At 39.6% G+C, this 21,553-nt stretch overlaps 1 protein-coding gene across 1 annotated transcript in view; it reads left to right on the forward strand.

The window, feature by feature from the left end:
- Positions 1–21,553, forward strand: part of ITIH5 (inter-alpha-trypsin inhibitor heavy chain 5) — a 93,822-nt gene that overhangs the window by 49,336 nt on the left and 22,933 nt on the right. Inside the window, exon 8 of the mRNA XM_043967941.1 lies at positions 20,295–20,463. Within this exon, the coding sequence (XP_043823876.1) occupies positions 20,295–20,463 (169 nt within the window). The remainder of the gene's footprint in view (positions 1–20,294; positions 20,464–21,553) is intronic.

A 21,553-nucleotide genomic window follows, 5' to 3' on the forward strand; every position in this document is an offset into this window, starting at 1 on the left:
TGTAGAAGGTGGTACCTGAAGTTTGAAGGAAACTAGAGATTTTAAGAGGTAGAGGTGAGGAGAGACACCTTGTAGGCAAAGGCAGATGGAAATTGGAGTATGGAGTGTGAGGAACAGCAAGGAGGACAGTTTGGCTGAACCACATAAAGCATACCTGGGGGTGGGGGTGGGGGGTGGGTGAGTAATGTATAAAAAGTGTGGGAAAGTAGATTGTAAAGCCACATTGTGAAGGACTTGAAATGTCAAATAAAAGAAGACTTCATACTTGATCCAAGATTTAAAGATGAAAGAGACCTCGGATGTCAGCTAGTCTAAGCCTCTTGTTTTACTGATAAGGAAATGGATGCCAGGAGAACTGACTTGCCTTACCGAAGATCACAAAAATCACAAGTAGCAGAGGCAGGATTCGAATCCTGGTCCTCTGACTCCAGATGCTGTGCCCTTTACCCTCTACCATGTTGCCTTGAGTAGCTGGCATGACCAAAGGTACACAGACAGGAATGAGCACAGTGTATTCATGGGACAGAATGGACATAGTACTGGCTAAAAGTCTGGGTGGGGGGTAGTGGTTGTAGAAGTAGGTGGGCTTAAATTATGTAGAGAGTCTTGAAGGCATGAAGAATTTGGGATTTGATGGTAAGGGAAATTCTGTGTGACAATAGCATTTACATTCATAGAACAGTTAGCCAAAACTTTCCACAAATGTATTTGTTTATTGATCACAAGACTGTTGGACAGTAGTTTTATCAATGCTTTCTACACTGATGCAATATAGTGGTGCATCAATGATGTAGTAATGAAAAAAATGTTTAAGAAGTTTACATTTCTGAAAAATGCTATCCCCCTCCAGAGAAAGAAATGATGGAGTCTGAATGAAGATTGAAGCATGGTTTGTTTGGTTTTTTTTGTCAGTGTTTTCTTTTACATTATGGCTAATATGCAAATATATTTTTGTAGGACTGCATGGGTATCACCTACAAATTACTTTTCTTATCAGAAAGGGAGGAGAAAAAGGGGGAGAACTTGGAACTCAAAATTTGAAAAAATGAATGTTAAACATTGCTTTTATTTATTTTTTATCTTTTGGTGAGGCAATTGGTGTTAAGTGACTTGCCCAGGGTCACATGGCTAGTAAGTGTCAAACGTCTGAGGCCAGATTTAAACTTAGGTCCTCCTGACTCCAGGGCCAGTGCTCTATCCACGGTGCCACCTTAAACGAAGCTGCCCCTTAAATGTTGTTTTTACACATAGTTGAGGGAAAAATTAAAATAAAAAAAATTTTTTAAAAAGAATTTTAATCTTCCAATGGTATTCGGCATAGATTAGAACGGAGAAAGAATAAAGCCAGGCCTAGAAGTTCGGAGGCTATTTTACTGAGCCTGGTGAGAGGTGATCAGGAATTAGATGGAATAATGGCAAAAGAAAAGGAAAAGAACTGATGGTTATGTGAGACATTTCAAAGGTAGGACTTGTTCACTAATTAAAAAGGAGGGATGAATAAGAGAGAGAAGTAAGAAACTCCTCTGTTCGGTGGCCACTCTACCCTGCCCCCTCCTTGCCCCAGTCACACAGATCTTTAGGCTCCTTTCCCAGATGTCCGTCTGCCAAGGAAAAAACAGACAGCCAATGGTGGGGAGTGACAGTCAGCACTGAATACCGTCTAATATTTGTTCGATAACCTCTGCACCAAGAAGGTCTGGTTTTGGTCTGGGCTCCTGGTAGACTAGCACCTACCTGAACAAAGCTTTCATCTCCCTGGATACTTGGTATTGGTAGCTTCAGCTACCCATAATTTTCGAGGCACAGGGAAGGGAGAGGGCGTTCTGCTGATCACAACTTCATTTGTATTCATGGCTGATAAATCCTACTTCTATTTGGAGAGCAATATGACACATTTTTCATTTGCCAAGTAGAAAATATTAATATTTTATGACTCATAAGAGGTTAGAGAGTTAGTATAAGGTAAGTAAAATCAAAACCAAACAAACGAGGACTGTTAGACAATAGTTTTGACCAATGCTTTCTACACTAGTGCCAACATAGTGATGCATCAAGTGGCATTGAAGAAAAAGAGGGAGTGTTTCATCACACTGCGGGCATTTTTTTTTAACTTGAAGTGAAATTCTTATTCATCTGCAGTTTGATATTGGGGGTAGACAAAAGTACCCTAATATTCTGTAGTACCTGACCCCAAAAGTCTGTAGTGATTTGTATGAAGGGCCTAAGAAAAGGAGGGAGGATCCTTGTAAATATTTAGTCTCTTCTTATGTATCTTGGCATTCATCTAGTGATTTTCCTGTGCTGCTGAATAATCACAGAACACGTACCATCACCATTGCCAAGCGTCCAGGCCTGAGTTACAGGAGGGGAAATTTGACTAATGTTCTTATCGTTGAAGAGAGCATTCAAGCGTCAAGAAAAGTGCTATCCAAACCCCATCCTCCCCTTGGCACAGATATGGCACTTTTTATCTGGAATCACCCAGTATTTTTTTACTTGAATTTGGTCAGTATTTGTTTTGTTCCATCCTCTCTTGGTGAAACAAAAAGCAACATTGAAAAGGGAGTTGGAGGGGAGAGAGAGCCATGGCCCTGAGCATGTAGCGAACAGAGAAAGAATAGATTGTCTTTTCAGGGGAAAGGAGACAAGGCGGAGGAATCGTAGAACAAAGAAAAACTCTCTGGTGAAAAGTCCTGACTTTGTGTTCTTGAGAGAGAGACACATGGCCTAGTGAATAAAACTAAAGATTAGTGCTCAATAGGCCTGGTACTCTGTTCCCAGCCCTCCCTTACTGTGGGAGGCAACGAGTTATGAGGACAGGGTGTGGGTTCAGGACCCAGGTCAGCCAAGGCAAGGCTAAGAGAGGAAAGGAAGAGAACCTACTCACACTCACCTCCTCGTGCTTTCCCTTGTGGAAACTAATAGGATTTTCTCCATGTTGCTTCATAAATACTGGTAGGAGGGACCCCAGAGCCATAAATCTCAAGACTTGGGGCACCAGTGGGACACACTAGCTTCCACTTTTCCAAGGCACTAACTCCACATTCAATCAATAAATCAACCAACCAATCAACAATCATTTATTAAGCATTTATTATGTGCCAAGCACTATGCTAAGTAATAAGGATACAAAGAAAAGGGGACCCCCCCTGCCAATTTCTTTTCTCAAAGGAGAAAGTATGCAAATAGCTATGTACAAACTAGGGGCAGCTAAGTGGGGTGGTGGATGGAGTACAGGGCCCGGAGTCAAGAAGACTCACCTTTGTATGTTCAAAACTAGCCCCGGGGGCAGCTAGGTGGCACAGTAGATAGAGCACTGGCCCTGGATTCAGGACTACCTGAGTTCAAATCCGGCCTCAGACACTTAACACTTATTAGCTGTGTGACCCTGGGCAAGTCACTTAACCCCAATTGCCTCACTAAAAACAAAACAAAACAAAAAAAAACTAGCCCCGGATACTTACTCGTTGTGTGACCCCAGACAAGTCATTTAATCCTGTTTGCCTCAGTTTCCACATCTATCAAATGAGTTGGAGAAAGAAATGGCAAACTGCTCCAGTGTCTTTGCCAAGAAAATCCCAAGTGGGGTCATGAAGAGTTGGACCCGACTGAAACAACCAAACAATAACAACAACAAATGTACAAACAAGATATACACAGAATGCATTAGAGAAACTAAGGTTAAAGAAGATGAGGAAAGGCTTCTTGTGGAACATTGGTTGAGACTTGAAGAAAGCAAGGGAAGGCAGGAGGTAAAGATGAGGACAGAGAGAGTTCCAAGCATGGGAGACAACCAGTGGAAATTCCTGGAGTCAGAAGATGGACAGTCCAAGGACTGTCAAGAGGAACACCAGTGTGGCTATATCTCAGGGTGCATGGAGGGGAGTAAGGTGTAAAGAGACAGGAATGGCAGGACAGGCTAGGTTATGAAGGTTTTTAGACAGAGCATTTTGTACTTGATCACAGAGGCAATGGGGACCCACCAGAAGGGATTGAGTTGAGGGTAGAGACATGGTTAGACCTGCATTTTAGGGAGATCAATTGGACAGATAGATGAGTAGAGGATAGACTTGAGGCAGAGACACAAATCAGCAAGCCCTAGGAATGGTTCAGATGTGAGGTGATAAAGGCCTATACCAGGGTGGTGCCAATATCAGAGGAAAGAAGGGAATAGAGAAACATGTTGGGAAGCTAGAAATAACAGGATTAGGAACTGATTAGATTGGGGGGAGTGGTGAGAGAAAGATGAATGGCAGATGATATCTAAGTTGTACGTCTGGGTGACTGGAAGAAAGTATGCATATAAGTATATTCACATACACACACACACACACACACACGCACACACACAAAGTAAATACATACAAACCAAGGTATTTTCACAAGTTTGCAGGCTTCCAAAACCCTTGAGTTCCCCATCCAATCACACACCACTCACTTGTACTATTTCAGTCTCTTACTGCTACTCATCCCTGTTTATCATTTCCTCACAGCACTAATCTTTGGGTCAATTTGTCCACTTGAAGCATAACTCCAGCTTTCCATCCATGCTCTGCTTCCTACACACTCTGTATTCCACTCTCCAAGGCTGGATCTCCTTGTTATTGTTGTTCAGTCATTTTTTTCAATTGTTTTGGGGCTTTCTTGATAAAGATACTGGAGTGGTTTGCCATGTCCTTCTCCAGCTCATTTTATAGATGAGAAAACTGAGACCAACAGGGTTAAGTGACTTGCCCAGAGTCACACATCTAGTAAATGTCTCAGGCCAGATTTGAACTCAGGAAGATATCTTCCTGACTCTGGATCTACACTCTATCCAATGGGCCACTAAGCTGCCCTCTACCACCATGCCCAATAATGATCAACACCATCAATAGCCCTTTGATAGTCTGGGGGTTAATTACCAGTTCTGGGTAGCTTCAAGTCTCTGCCCACAATTTCTTCATCTCCAACATGAGAGGATTAGATTAGACAGCCCCAAGATCTCTTCTCACTCTGCATTTTTGTGTCTATCAGACTGTCAGAGATGGGGCTCAATGAGACATTCTTGAAATTCACTGTTCATCTCTCATTTTGGTATTTTAATAAAAAAAACCCTCTACTTTCCAGCACAAAACAGATCTAAAATACCTGAATGTCTATTCTGGATATTATTCTCCCTATCAAGGATAACTTGGGCCTGTGGTTGAAGTGAGGGGAATATGGTAGGAGCAATCATACTCTAGTTCAAAGGAAAGAGATGGGAAATGACCCTGGATCTTCCTAATTGCAAGGCAGGTTCTCTGTGCACTATTTCATGTTACCTCTTATCTAAAGTCATTAGGATCTTAAAGTAATAGGGGAGTGGTAGAGGCACTCCATCCATCCAATTCATTCATTCATTCAATAATCATTTATTAAGTTAGGCTTCTACAGGCGAATAGCAGTACTGAAGATATAGCATACAGTCAGGGTCTACTGTCTCATATTTTCACACATTGTTATTCAGTCATGTCTGACTCTTCAACACCCTGTGGACCACAGCATACCAATACTATCCAAGGGGGTTTCTTAGCAAAGATACTGGAGTGGTTTGCCATGTCCTTCTCCAGTGGATTAAGGCAAACAGAGGTTAAGTGACTTGCCCAGGGTCACACAGCTAGTAATTGTCTGAGGCTGGATTTGAACTTAGGTTTTCCTGACTCCAGGCCCAGTGCTCTATGCACTGAGCCACCTAGCTTCCTCTTCTCTAACCTGCCAGCTTGCTGTTCCATATCTCCAAACCCCAAGCCTTTGCACAGGCTGTCCCTCATGCCTGGAATGCCCTTTAATCTCACCTCTGCCTCAAATAATACAAAGATTCCTACAAGGTTCAGCCGTCGTCACCTCCCTTGGAAGTTTTTCCTGAACCCCAGTTGATAGTGCTTTCTCCCTCCTCAAATGATATCTTATTTACTTATCTGTTTACGTATTCTATAAACCAGTAGAATATAACTTCTCAGAAGGCAGATTTTTTTTTTTGTCATTGTATTGTGGGTGCCTAGAACATTACAAGCATTTAATGAATATGCAACTAGGTGGCATGTGGTGGATAGATCAGGGGACCTAGAGTCAGGAAGACCTGAGTTCGAATCTAGGATCAGACACTTATTAGCTGTGTAACTTTGGGCAAGTCACTTAAAAATGAACAATATCAACAAAAAAAATCCTCTGTCTCAGTTTTTTTAACTCCAAAATGGGGATAACACTGGGTTGTCTCAAGGATCAAATGAGATAATATTTGTAAAGTGCTTGCTAGCACAGTGCTTGGCACATGGTAGATGCTACATAAGTGCTATCATTATTTATTTTTATTATTGTTGTTATTAACTGTGCTGAAATGAATCGAATGTTTAAAAAAGTAAAAGTTAACCTCTAAGTGACAGGACATTTGCCCAATATTCAACTGGTCTGCCCCCTCTTCCTAGTACTACCTCTAGAAAACAGCATTGTTTTAGGTTTGTTCAGGGAGGTCATAGTCCTTTTCTATGGCTCAAGTCAGACACATAAGGTTTCAAATGTGGTACTTTTTCTGATGTTCAGTATGAATATAGCTGGGGAGTGGGCTGACAAGTGTAATTTAGTACAACAACCACTAATAAATAAACAACCATTTCTTACACACATACAAGATGCAAACTGTTCTTTTAGGTGCTGAAGAAAGTCTGATGTGGAAGGACCTTATCCCTCCAGCCATCCCTATTTTGGTCCCTTCTACAAATACAGTTGTTATCACGGGAGATCATGAAACATATGGAAAAGTGATAGAGAAAATAAAAATCTATTGGTATAAATTAGAATGAAATAAGTGAACCGAACTCTTCATGTGCACAAATGAGAACAATGCCTAACATGTCAGCCCCCTTTGAACTTGGCTTTCACAGATGACATCATCAGTTTTGCTTTATCTTTGTACTACAACCCGGGAATTGAAATACAAATGCCATTGATGTCAGAATCTCTTCCCGTTTAGGCCTTGTCTGATGCAGATACAAAAATATTTGAAAATGTCTGCTTCTGGGGACCCTGAGACAGCTGGGTCTTTCATTGGCTCCACTGATGCTTCACCCTAAGGCTTTTATTATGTAATATCTTCCCACTTTTAAAGTGGTTGATAGTCAGTCATTCACCAGATGTTGGTGCCAGCCCTTCCAGAAAGAATCAAGAGTGTGGCAGGCAATGTTATTTGGATTCAGTCCTTGAGGGAGCAGTTGACTGATATTAGTGTGCACAGGTCACTACTATTCCAGGACCCACCCCTCTAGGGCCATGACATGGGGAAAGTATATGAGCAATGGCCTAATGGTGACAGTTGACAGAAGTGAGATGAGGGAGGGGGATTCCCCCTCCAGTTGTCTTGTTTCTGGTGCCTGCTATGGGCAAAGGAACAAGTCATCACAAGAGATAGTATAATTTTTTTCCTAGTACTCTAAAAGAAAAGGGTAAGTCATTAAAGTCCCTAAATTTATAGATGGAGAATTTGAGACCAAGAGTTTAAGAGATTTGCTTCAAAGTATAAGTAATAAATCAAAGGCAGAGCTAGGATTAACTTCCATGACTGTCTTTTTAAGGAGAAACCTTTTGACCTCAGGAATGTATATCTGAGAAGTGGACTTATTTACCATCAAATAGTGGTCAGTCAAAAAGTTAATATTACTTATTATAATCCTAAAAAGTATTCAAAAGGACAGGTTAGACACCATTCTTTGTACCCTCTTGCCTCTGAACCCCAGCCAATGCTTCCTGGCAGATGGGTGATGCTTCCTCGTTTAAGAAGCATTTCCCATTCCCTTCAGAGCTTATATTTTTATAGATCTCCAAGGAAAAAAGTTTCCACATTCTCCTTCAGTCACCCATCCTGAACTGTGCTGAGCAAGAGGAGATAGAGACCTTTCATTTAATTCTCTAGGGTAGGGGCATAGCTACTGCTGCCATCTGGAAAAAAATTACCATGTATTTATTTTTATAAACAGAGATGGCCTAGAATAGCCAGGGGTGGGGAGGGGGAAGGGGAGACAGAGACAGAGACAGAGACAGAGACAGAGATACAGAGAGAGACAGAGAATGAGAGAGAGAAACCTAGACTAAATAACAAACATGTAAATGTTGTCTCTCCTGTAGAATGGATGGTCCCTGATTATAGTGGCTGTGATTTCTGTCTTTGTGTGTCAAGAGCATAGCACAGAACCTGGTTCATGCTTGTTTATTGATTGATTATGGGACCACAGACTTAGAACTGGAGAGGTCTTTAGAGATTTTCTAGTCCAGGAATCCTTAACCTCTTTTGTGTCGTGGACCCCTTTGGTAGTTGGGTGAAGCCTATGGACCCCTTCTCAGAATAATGCCTTTAAATAATTGAAGGAAAAGCTAAATTTTGTTGAAAAGTTGGTGAAAATAAGAATGTAATATTTCCCTATTTTAGCTCATGGACCCCTTGAGATCTAGCCATTGACGGTGACTCTCTGGTTAATAACCCTTGATCTAGTTCAGTCCTTTCCATTTAAATTCCCTGATTTACCTGGTAACCTCCTCTGTAACTTGTAAAGATTTTCTCCAGCATGAGATTACAATAAATGGTTCACTTTCCAGATATATATTAATATTTTTTAGGATCAACATTATCAGTTAGTAGTTCAGGACTATCATGCCTTTCTATACAAAGACCCATGATGATATTGATGATTGGAACAGCATTTAGTCACCGATATCATGTGACTTTATGTGAAAAGTAGGCCTTACAGGTGTAGTCTAGCTCCACGTATATATCGTGATTGTTTTGTTCAGTTGTTCAGTCATGTCTGACTCTATGTGACCCCATGGATTTTGTCCATGAGATTTTCTGGGCAAAGATACTGGAGGGTTTTACCTTTTCCTTCTTTACTGGGTCCCCATTTTACAAAGGAGGAAACTGAAGCAAACAAGGTTAAGTGACTTGCGCAGCATCACACCGCTAGTAAGAGTCTGACACCATATTGATGAGTCTTTCTGAATCCAGACTCAGTGCTTTATCCACTGTACTGCCTAGCCGCACACATATACACACATATACATACATACAACTATAATATATAACTATAAAATATATATATAATTATAAAAATATATATGTATATATAAAATCTCTCTCTGCTTGCGTAAGCTTCCTATGATCTCTATGGAATGTGTGAGTGTTCATCACCCTGGACCATAAATCCATGAAAATTTCTGAACATGGTTCTGTTTATCTTTAATGCGCAAGCAAATTGTACCAAAAATGCCAGCTTAAGCTCACTAGCATTTACCAGCACTCTCTTCTCCAGAACTTTTGCCCTTCCTGCTCCTTCTAAGCCCTTTGGAGACTTCAGAACTCCCAAATGCAGCTTGCCAGACCACCGACGTGGAGAGGCCAAGCAAGCAAAGGGTTAACTCACTGTAGCTGCAGCTCAGGCCAAGGTTCCCTCTGGGGGTAACATCTGAAAGACTGGAACAAACACAAAAGGCTGGCTAATGGAGGGGTCCCACTGTCGAGCCATTCCACAGGTCATTTAAGGATAACTTGCAGCTGTGGCCTTACAAGGCCATAAGAAACCTGTAGCAACTGCTAAGAAAAGAGGAGGGTGGAGAGATCCAAGTATTTCACAGAGAGATGAAAAAACCCCTCCAACTCCAGACCCAATAACCTATTCCTCAAACAGAGCATTGGGAGCAATCGGGAAAAAAAACCCCATCAGTAGAAAGGCCCGGCCAATTCTTCTCCGGGCCCACGGCTCACTATTTAAGGATTCCTAAGCATGCCAACAGCTAAACAAACATCATATCCACCCGAAAAAGTTTCCCCTGCTTCAAGCCCAGTGGCATCTGGCCAGCTTTTGACATCAGTCAGTGCTAAATGTTTCCAAATACAGGACCAAGAGAGGGGCATGGTTTGGGAGGCTTCTGTAGTTGCTTTTTTGGGTCGCTTCATCACATAGCAGTTGAACTGGGAACCCTGACAGGAGATAAGACCAAGTTATTAAGGTTGAGGCTGAGGATGTCTGAGACTCTGGGAGGGAAAATCTAGTTGGAAGAAAAGATGAGAAATGACAAAATAGGTGCTACTGCCTTGGGTCTCTTTTTTGTTCCTCATCTCTATGGTGCACTTATATACTAAATGTGGGTTATAGTTAATCCGTGTTCGCGTTTTATCTCTATTCTGAACTATAGGAACTGTGATGTTTTAGCTAAGCTTTATATCATCCCCAGAACCTGCCATAATGCTCTGCACACTATAAATAATAAATGTTTGTTGAATTGAATTAAGTTGAATGTCAACACGTGGGAATTTTCCCAGGGCAAACTGGACTTGCCCCTTTCATTTCCTGAAAGCCATCTTTTTCTTTTTTAAATAATAAACATTTTTATTTATATATTTAAAAAAATATGTTTCAATCTGTATTCAGACACCACCAGTTCTTTCTCTGGAGATGGATCACATTTCTCCTTCAGAGTCCTTCAGAGTTGTCTTGGATCATTGGGTTGCTGAGAATACCTTAGTCGTTCACAGCTGATCTTCTTACGATATTGCTGTTACTTTGCATACAGTACATTTCACTTTGCATAAGCTCATGTAAGTCTCAGGTTTTTCTGAGAGCATCCTGCTCATCAATTCATATAGCACAATTGTGTTCCATCATCATCTTATCCCATAATTTGTTCAGTCATTCCCCACTTGATGGTCATTTCCTCAATTTAAATTCTTTGTTGTCGGAGTTTGTTGGTAATATATAGAATTGCTGATGATTTGTATGGGTTTATTTTGTATCTTGCAACTTTGTTAAAGTTCTTAATAATTTCAAATAGTTTTTTAGTTGATTCTCTAGGATTTTCTAAGCATAACATATCATCTGAAAAGAGTGATAGTTTTGTTTCCTCATTACTTACTCTAATTCCTTTAATTTCTTTTTCTTCTCTTATTGCCATAGCTAACATTTCTAGTACAATATCAAATAATAGAGGTGATATTGGGCATCCTTGCTTCACCACTGATTGTACTGGGAAGGCTTCTAGCTTCTCCGCATTACAGATAATGCTCGCTGATGGTTTTAGAGAAATATTACTTATCATTTTAAGGAAAGCTCCATTTATTCCTATGCCCTCTAGTGTTTTGAATAGGAATGAGTGCTGTATTTTGTCAAACGCCTTTTCTGCATCTATTGAGATAATCATATGATTTCACCTTTTTCATTTTTGATACTAGTAATTTGGTTTTCTTCTTTCCTTTTTTGATCAAATTAACCAATGATTTATTAATTTTATTGGTTTTTTCATAAAACCAGCTTCTAGTTTTATTTATTAATTTAATTGGTTTTCTTAGTTTCAATTTTCTTCATCTCTTTTTTGATTTTTGGAATTTCCAATCTGGTGTTTAGTTGGGGATTTTTAATTTGTTCATTTTCTAGTTTTTTAAGTTGTATGCCTAATTCGTTAATCTGCTTTCCGCTATTTTATTGATGTGAGCAGTTAGGGATATACATTTTCCCCAAAGTACTGCTTTGGCTATATCCCATAAATTTTGATATGTTGTCTCATCATTATCATTTTTTTAAATGAAATCATAAATTGTTTCTATTATTTGTTCTTAGACCCACTTGATTTTTAGGATCAGATTATTTAATTTCCATTTGATTTTAACCTCTCTTTCAATTGTCCATTATTGAATGTAATTTTTACTGCATTATGATCTGAAAAGGATATGTTTACTATTTCTCTTTTTCTGCATTTGGTTATAAGGTTTTTATGCCCTAATACAAGGTCAATTTTTGTGTAGGTCCCATGTACTGCTGAGAAGAAGGTATATTCCTTGCTATTCCCATTCAGTTTTCTCCAGAGATCTATTATATCTAACTTTTCAAGAATTTTATTCATTTCCTTAACTTCTTTCTTGTTTATTTTTTGGTTATATTTATCCAGTTCTGAGAGGGGAAGGTTAAGGTCCCCCACTAGTATAGTTTTATTATCTATTTCCTCCTATAACTCATTCAATTTCTCCTTCAAAAATTTAGATGCTATACCATTTGGTGCATATATGTTAAGTATTGACATGACTTCATTGTTTATAGTACCTTTCAGCAAGATATAGTTTCCTTATTTATCTCTTTTTAACTAGGTCTATTTTTGCTTTTGATTTGTCTGAAATCATGAATGCTACCCCTGCTTTCTGCATCAGCTGAAGCATAATAGATTCTGTCCCACCTCCTTACATTTACCTTGTATGTATCTCTCTGCTTCAAATGTGTTTCTTGTAAAAATCCATCTTTCTAAACATGAAACCCCAGTGACTGGGTGTCCCCCAAGTATCTGTCCTGGGTTGTCTTCTCTCTCTTTTTCTCTCTCTCTTTTTTTTGGTTGAATAGAATTTTATTTTCCAAAATATATGTAAAAACAAATTTTGACATCAATTTTTAAAAATTTTGTGTTCCAACTTCTCTTCCTGCCTCCCTTCCCACCCCCCACCCACAAGAACTCAAGTAATTCAAAATAAGTTATACATGAGTAGTCATGGAAAACATTCCCACATTAGCTAGGTTGTGAGAGAAAACAGTTATAAAACAAAACTTCAGATTAAGGAATTGTCAAAAAAAAGTTTTTTTAAATGTGTTTCCATCTGTTTTCAGATACTATCAGTTCTTTCTCTGTAGATGGATTGCAATTTTCTTGTTTGTTTATTTGTTTGTTTGTTTTGTGTGGGGCAATGAGGGGTTAAGTGACTTGCCCAGGGTCACACAGCTAGTCAGTGTCAAGTGTCTGAAGCCAGATTTGAATTCAGGTCCTCCTGAATCTAGGGCTGGTGCTTTATCCACTGTACTACCTAGCTGCCCCAATTTCAATTTTCATAAGTCCTTCAGTGTTATATTGGATCATTGCCTTGCTTCCCAGCAGATCATCTTACACTATTGCTGTTATTTTGTATATAGTACATTTCATTCTGCTTCAGTTCATGTAGGTCTTTCCAGGTTTTTCTGATAGCATCCTGTTCATCATAACTTTTATATAGTACCTTAAACTTGACAAATTTTTTTTCACAATAGCCCAGCAAAGTAAGTACCATATGTTTTGCCATTATAATCAATCATCATAATTATTTCTCTCCATCCTATTCCCTTCCCATGATATTTACTCTATTTTCTATCTTCTTTTATCCTATTCCTTCTCAAAAGTGTTTTACTTCTGACTGTCTCCTACCCTGCTTTGTACTCCCTTTTTTCACCCTTCCCTCCTTATCCTCTTCCCCTCCTACTTTCCAGTAGGGTTAAATAGATTACTCCTCCCAACTGGGTGTGAATGTTATTCCCTCCTTGAGCCCACTTTGATGAGATTTAAGGTCTTTGAGCTAATTCTGTGTTCTAAATTTTTCTTCCTCCCTCCATCCTCAACCCTCCCTATAAAATCAAGCAATTCAATATGTCATACTTGTGCAGTAATGCAGAATATCTTCACCTTCCATGAAAGTGTTTTGCTTTTTACTGCTCTCTCCCCCAATCTGCCCTTCCCTCCTTCCCCTCTTCTCCACCCCCCTCCCCTTATCTCCTTCCCCTCCCTCAGGGCAAAAATATATTACTATACCTACCTGAGTACGTATGTTAGTCCCTCTTTGAGCCAATTCTGATGATATTAAAGTTCACTCACTCCCCCACTCCTTCCCCCTCTTCCCCTCCCCTCCATAAGCTTTTTTCTTGTTTCCTTCATGTGAACTACCTCTCCTCAGATCATCTTTCCCCTTCCCCCTCCCCCAGTCCATTCCTGCTACACTTCAACCCTATTTTAAAGATGTCATCATGGGTTAGTTAGGTGGCACAGTGGACAAAGCATCAGCCAGGAACCCAGGAGGCCCCAAGCCCAAATCTGTCCCCAGACATAAGACACCCCACCCTATTTGCCTCACAAAGAACAAAACATAAATGCTTTACAGATATCATCCCTTCATATTCAGTTCAGACCTGTGTCTTCTGTGAATTCCTTACTGAAAAAGTTTTTATGAGTTTGAAGTATTATCTTCCCATGTAGGAATGTAAACAATTATATCCTTCATGAAGTCCTTTTCCTGTTTACCTTTTTATGCTTCTCCAGGGTGTTGTATTTGAAAGTCAAATTTTCTATTCAGTTCAAGTCTTTTTATCACAAATGCTTGAAAGTCCTCTTTTTCATTGAAGTACCATTTTTTCTCTGAAAGATTATACTCAATTTTGCTGGGTACAGGATTCTTGGCTATAATCCCAGTTCCTTTGCTCTCTGGAATATCATATTCCATGCCCTCTGGTCCTTTAATGTAAATGCTGCTAGATCTTGTTTTAGCCTTATTGGAGCTCCACAGTATTTGAATTCCTTTTTTCTAGCTGCTTGCAATATTTTCTCCTTGACTTGGCAGCTCTGGAATTTGGCTATGATATTCCTGGAAGTTTTCCTTTTGGGATCTCTTTCAGGAGGTGATCAGTGCATTCTTTCAATTTCTATTTTGCCTTCTGCTTCTAGAATATCAGGGCAATTTCCCCTGACAATCTCTTGGAGGATGGTTTCTAAGCTCTTATTTTGGTCATGGTTTTCAGGTAGTCCAATGATTTTCAAATGATCTCTCCTGGATCTGTTTTCCAGGTCATCTGTTTTTCCAAGGAGATATTTCATATTGCCCTCTATTTTTTTAATTCAGTTACATTTGCTTTACTGTGTCTTGGTTTCACATAAATTCACTAGCTTCCATTTGTTCAAGGCTAATTCTTAGGCAATTATTTTCTTGAGAAAGCTTTTCTATTTCTTTTCCCATTTGGCTTTTCAAACTGTTGACTTTTTTCTCATGACTTTCCTGCATTGCTCTCATTTCTTTTTCCATTCTTTCCTCCATCTCTCTAAATCTTCCTTCTATCTCTCCTACTTTCTCTTCAAAGTCCCTTTTGAGTGCTTCTATGGCCTGAAACCAATTCATATTTTTCTTGGAAGCTTTGAATATGGAAGCTTTGACTTTATTATTATCTTCTTCTTCTGAGGGTGTATTGTGGTCTACCTTTCCCCCAAAGAAGTTTTAGATGGTCTGCTGCTTTCTCTGCCTACTCATCTAGGCCACCTATTTCTTGGCTTTTAACTCCTTCTTAAAGTATAATGCTGCTTCCAGGACACACTGTTTGAGCTACAGTGTGGCCCAGGGGGTGATTGGGCTTCTTCTCAGCCTGCCTGGCCTGTGAGTAACCACGGCCGTTTTCTCTTTAACATGGAAACAGAAGTCTGATTGAACTCTGATTCTCTATGGTTGGAAGCTTGGTGTGCCTGTGCCCCTCCCCCACTGGACTACCACCACTCAATTCAGCCCATTGGTTCAGAACCAGGGTACTTTGCCCCAACTCCAGCAGAGACTGCCTCCACTTCCCCCTGGCCTTCCGCTGAACCCCCTACCAGTCCATGATCAGAGCCTCAGAAGCTGCTGGCGCTGAAGACTCTGATGGGCACTGGAAGCACTGTCTGTTCCTGGCTGGGTTGAGACTGCATGCTGAGCTGTTCAGCCTGATCAGTAGGTGATCACAATTGCCTTCTTTTTTTTTTTTTTAAATGTATGAGGTATTTTATTTTTTCCATTACATATAAAGATAGTTCTCAACTTTTGTTTATACATGCTTTACAATTTCAGATTTTTCTCCCTCCCACCCCTCCCTCCCCCCTCTCCTAGACAGCAGGTAATCTGATATAGGTTATATCTATATATCTCTATACATATACATATAGAGATAGATATATATATACACACACACACATATATATATACACATAATAACATTAATCCTATTTCTGCATTAATCCTGTTACAAGAGAAAGAATCAGAGCAGTGATGCAAAACCTCAAAATAGAAAGAAAAAAAAAACCAACAGCACCCAAAACAAAAGAAATAATATGGTTCAATCAGCATCTATACTCCACAGTTCTTTCTTTCTTTTTTTTTTTCTTGGATTTGGAGATCCTCTTCTATCATGAGTTCCCTGGAACTCTTCTGTACCATTGCATTGGTGAGAAGAATATAGTCCATCACAGTAGGTCAACACTCAATGTTGATGATACTGTGTACAATGTTCTTCTGGTTCTGCTCATCTCACTCATCATCAGCTCACGTAAGACCCTCCAGGTTTCTCTGAACTCTTCCTGCTCATCATTTCTTACAGCACAATAGTATTCCATTGTATTCATATACCACAACTTGTCCAGCCATTCCCCAATTGATGGGCACCCCCTCAACTTCCAATTCCTTGTTACCACGTAAAGAGCAGCTATAAATATTTTTGTACATGTGGATCCCTTTCCCCCTTCCATGATTTCTTTGGGCAAAAGACCTAAAAGTGGGATTGCTGGGTCAAAGGGTATGCACAGCTTTATCGCCCTTTGGGCATAATTCCAAATTGCTCTCCAGAATGGTTGGATCAGCTCACAGCTCCACCAACAATGCATTAGTGTTCCAATTTTCCCACAGCCTCTCCAACATTTATTATCTTCCTTTTTTGTCATTTTAGCCAATCTGATAGGTGTCAGGTGGTACCTCAGAGTTGTTTTAATTTGCATCTCTCTAATCATTAGAGATTTAGAGCATTTTTTCATATGGGAATAGATAGCTTTGGTTTCTTTATCAGAAAACTGCCTGTTCATATCCTTTGACCATTTCTCAATTGGGGAATGACTTGGATTCTTATAAATTTGATTTAGTTCCCTATATATTTTAGAGATGAGACAATTGCCTTCTTTTGATGAAAAATGGTCTCACTCTGTTCTTAAGTGCATTAGGCTGCTCTGTTTTTGTTGTTGTTGTTGTTGTTGTTGTTTTTATTTATTTATTTATTTATTAAACACATTATTTGGGATTGAGTGGATGAGTTTATCTGGAGCTTGTGGGAGTCACAGTCTCTCTTCCGCCATCTTGGTTCCGCCCCCTCAGCTTCTCTTTCTTCAACTTCTTTAGGTGATATCAGCTCCTAGGGGCTCAATGATTATCTCTACGCAAATGATGCCTAAATCTAAAAAATACAAATTTATTTCTCTATTCTATGTCCCAATAACCAACTGCTTGCTAAATAGCTCTACCTGGATGTCTCACTGGCATCCCAAACTCAACCATCCAAGAAGACAATTTATCATCTCTTGTTCTTGGTGTCCCCTTTAAACTTGCTCCCCCTTCAGACTTTCCTACTTCTGTTCATTGTTCTTCCAGTTAACCAGATTTACAATCTCAGAAACCATCTTCAACTTTCCTCTTTTTCAGCTTACCCCCCAACTCCCATCCAATCAGTTGCCAAGTCTTGTTGACTTAATTTATACAACAATCTCACATCCACAGAGAGAAGAGAAGGGGGTCCTCAAGGTAATTTGGTATAGTAGACAGAAAGCTAGACTTAGAGTCAGGAGGATGTGGCTTCAGTTTCTGCCACTGACAAATAGATAAGTGACCCTGAGCATGTCGTTTAATTCTTTGGTGCCCCCAAATTTCAGGGCAATTGCCAACCTGCCTTGGTGGGGATTTTCTTTACCCCATATCACTGAAATTTCAGGATGGATCTAAAGGAAATCCTAGGGGTCTTACACACAGTTGGTGGCTATTAATGCTTGTAAAATTGAAAGACTAGACTTGTGTTTGGTACAAATAGCTAGTCACAGTTATTTTATATTAGTCAGATAGTGTGATTTAGTTGTGTCTATGTCTTCCATGTATTTACCAAGATCTGGGCTGTCTTGGAGCACAGAGTTCCTCAAAGCTATAAATAATGTCTACTCTATTCATTTTCTGCTGTAATGTACAGGGATAGATACTTAGAAAATGTCATCTTCAGCTGCTGGTGACAGCTTTATTTTGGTGTGAATTCTATTTATTTCCCCAAGATGTTTGTGGCTTGTGAAGAAACATAATATGTGCACCTGTTGTGTGAGAAGAAGAAATTCTGCTACCCCTCAGTATGGAGTTCTAAAGGGCTAGGAAAGGATGGAAGTCAGGGAGAGAGAGAGAGCCAAATTGGAAAAGAGAGAAAACAGACCTGAGGGGAATAGCAGGAGTTCCAGACTAGCAAGAAAAAAGAATGGATTTTTATTGTTACTCTTTTCTCTTGAAAGAATTTGGAGAAGTCTCAAATCTTTACAGGGTATAGAGGAGAATGTTATGTGATATGTTTATTTTCTTTGTTCTTTCTAAGGTCCAGAGTCAAGAAGCAAGTCTTTCTTTCTTTCTTTCTTTCTTTCTTTCTTTCTTTCTTTCTTTCTTTCTTTCTTTCTTTCTTTCTTTCTTTCTTTCTTTCTTTCTTTCTTTCTTTCTTTCTTTCTTTCTTTCTTTCTTTCTTTCTTTCTTTCTTTCTTTCTTTCTTTCTTTCTTTCTTTCTTTCTTTCTTTCTTTCTTTCTTTCTTTCTTTCTTTCTTTCTTTCTTTCTTTCTTTCTTTCTTTCTTTCTTTCTTTCTTTCTTTCTTTCTTTCTTTCTTTCTTTCTTTCTTTCTTTCTTTCTTTCTTTCTTTCTTTCTTTCTTTCTTTCTTTCTTTCTTTCTTTCTTTCTTTCTTTCTTTCTTTCTTTCTTTCTTTCTTTCTTTCTTTCTTTCTTTCTTTCTTTCTTTCTTTCTTTCTTTCTTTCTTTCTTTCTTTCTTTCTTTCTTTCTTTCTTTCTTTCTTTCTTTCTTTCTTTCTTTCTTTCTTTCTTTCTTTCTTTCTTTCTTTCTTTCTTTCTTTCTTTCTTTCTTTCTTTCTTTCTTTCTTTCCTTTCTTTCCTTTCTTTCCTTTCTTTCCTTTCTCTTCTTTCCTTTCTCATCTTTCCTTTCTCATCTTTCCTTTCTCATCTTTCTCTCTTTTCTTTCTTTCTCTCTCCCTCCCTCTCTCTCTTGCCCTCCCTCCCTTCCTCCCTCCCTCATTCCCCCTCCCTTCCTTCCTCCTCCCTCCCTCCATCCTTTCCTTCCCTCCCTCCCTCCCTCCCTTCCTCCCTTCCTTCCTCCTTCCTTCCTTCCTTCCTTCCTTCCTTCCTTCCTTCCTTCCTTCCTTCCTTCCTTCCTTCCTTCCTTCCTTCCTTCCTTCCTTCCTTCCTTCCTTCCTTCCTTCCTTCCTTCCTTCCTTCCTTTCTTCCTTCCTTTCTCAACACCAATATGACAAAACAGAATCAGTCAATAGGCAGGGGTCTGGAAAGGAGTCCAACATGAGATCCAATTATGAGGGTTACAGATCAGGTTGCTTATACTTCTCAGTTACAGATCTACTATGGTTAGCATAATCTCCTATGCCATTAAATTCCACTGCCCATTGTATGGGATGAGGGAAACTGATAAAGGAGATAAAAGGGATTAGATTCAAGGAATGAACTGGAAGGATTAGTTTTATCTATGAGAGGGACTATCTCATTCTCCATTGGAGGAAAGGAGAAGATGGATGATGACAGAAAAGTTATGATATAGGAAGAGGGGAAATGAAGGAGCTCATGACAGATTCATTGCCTTCTCAATAGAGCAAGAGGTAAAAATAATTTATTAAGAGATGTGGGGGGTTTCTTGAGAGAGAAGAAGATTTGGAACAGCCTGCATGGGGCATATGATAGGGATTCAGAAAAAAAAATAGTATTTCCCTGTAGTAGTGAGAGCCCAGCTGAGGTTACACAGCATGAATGTGTGGAAGACCTAGCCACTTTAATTTTAGGACTTTCTCCAGTTCTACCTGGTGACTCTGAAGTGGGAGTAAAAGAGGAGGATGTTCTTGTTGGTGCAGGGATTGAGATTAGCTAAAAGAGAACAGGGGAAGGATGAGGAGGGGGAGATAACTCGGCGGTCCAGTGTATAGAATACAGGGCTTGGAGTCAGGAAGAGTCAAATATAAATCTTGTCAAAAACACCAGCTGGGTGACCCTGACTAAATCATTGAAATAGCAACCAGAGAGTAAAGATGGTGAAGGGAGAAAAGTCCATGTGGAATGAGCTGAGAGAACAGGGAGGGATTATAATGAGGATAAAGAGACATTGTTGTTCAGTAGTTTCAGTCCTGTCTGACTCTTTGTGATCCCATTTGGGTTTTTTTTTGGCAAAGATACTGGAGTGCTTTGCTATTTTCTTCTCTAGCTCATTTTGTGGATGAGGAAACTGAGGCAAATAGGGTTAAGTGACTTGCCCAGGGTCTCAGAGCTAATAAGTATCTGAGGCTAGATTTGAATTCAGGTCCTCCTGAATCCAGGGCCAGTGCTTTTGGCAAACTTTTTTAATTGACTGATCTCCTCACTGGCAAGGGACTTCAAGCCAAGACTTTACATTCATGAAGCTGACTCGTTTCTGTCTTTGTCTAGACCAAAGATGCCCTCTTCACTATCCTGCATGATCTAAGGCCACAGGATCATTTTAATATCGTTGGATTTTCCAATCGGATCAAAGTATGGCAGGATCGCCTGGTATCAGTGACTCCCAACAACATCAGGGATAGCAAGGTCTACATTCACCACATGACACCTACTGGAGGTAAAAAAAAAATCTTCTTTTTTCTCATCTTGGCTTTGTCACCATCATAAATAAGAAGGAGGTCTGGGGCCAATAGGCAGGTATTTGAAATCTGAAGCTGATATCAAGAAGGGAGATAACAAATTAAGAGCTTTCATTTTTAGAGATAACAGTTAAAAACTTGCATTACTTATGATCATCAAATCAAAACCCTACCCCCTAGCTTATTTTAGCCCCCAATTTGAGATGGTCCATTAGGTTATAAAGAAAAAAACTCTTTTAGGTCTGTGAAATCTTCACCATTTCTCATTGATACCTTACAATGAACCTATGTTCTAAAAATGACTTTGAAGAAAGAATTGGTGCCAACAGGATGCCCTACTATTCTGTGTGCTCAAACATTATTGTTTTAGGAAGAGGTGGTGGGAACTGCCCAGCCAAGTAATTACCCAAAGGTAGAACTATAATTGAATGAACAAAGCATTCTTATCTGAGAGATGTAAGCTAGGTGCCAAAGGGAAAATACTGTTTGATGTGGAAGAGGCATAGTTAAGAGGTCATGATGAGGACAAAATTGGTTGAATGGTCTCGGATTTTTCTTTTGCTATATAATACACAGGTAATTGTGCAAAAACTGGGAACTTCTTCCAAGATTCAGTTAAATATGGGCAGAGGAGAGATTGCCCAATTCAAATTATGTAAATTAAGGTGAAGTTTAGGATTTCACCATGTAGATTGAGGGGTAGGGGTAGGGTGGGCTTCTAGCCATGAAGAAACAGCACAGACAAAGGCAGAGAAATGCAAGAAAACATAGGACATGGAAAGGCTATGGTGAATAGTCTAGTCTGGCTGGAACATAAAGAAAAATATTGTAAGATAAAGATGGAAAGGAACAGTGTCAGATTGTGGAAGACAATCCTTCTCAGTTTCCTTTGCTGGATCCTTACCCAGGTTACAACCTCTAAAGGGGGTGCCCCACAGGGCTCTGTCCTGGGTCCTCTTCTCTTTTCCTTATATACTTCTTCACTTGGTGATCTCATTCATTCCCATGGGTTTAATTATCATCTCTTAGGCTAACAATTCTCAAATCTTCCTGTCTTGCCCTAACCTC

Source organism: Dromiciops gliroides, chromosome 5 (assembly GCF_019393635.1).
Source record: "Dromiciops gliroides isolate mDroGli1 chromosome 5, mDroGli1.pri, whole genome shotgun sequence".
NCBI lineage: Eukaryota > Metazoa > Chordata > Mammalia > Microbiotheria > Microbiotheriidae > Dromiciops > Dromiciops gliroides.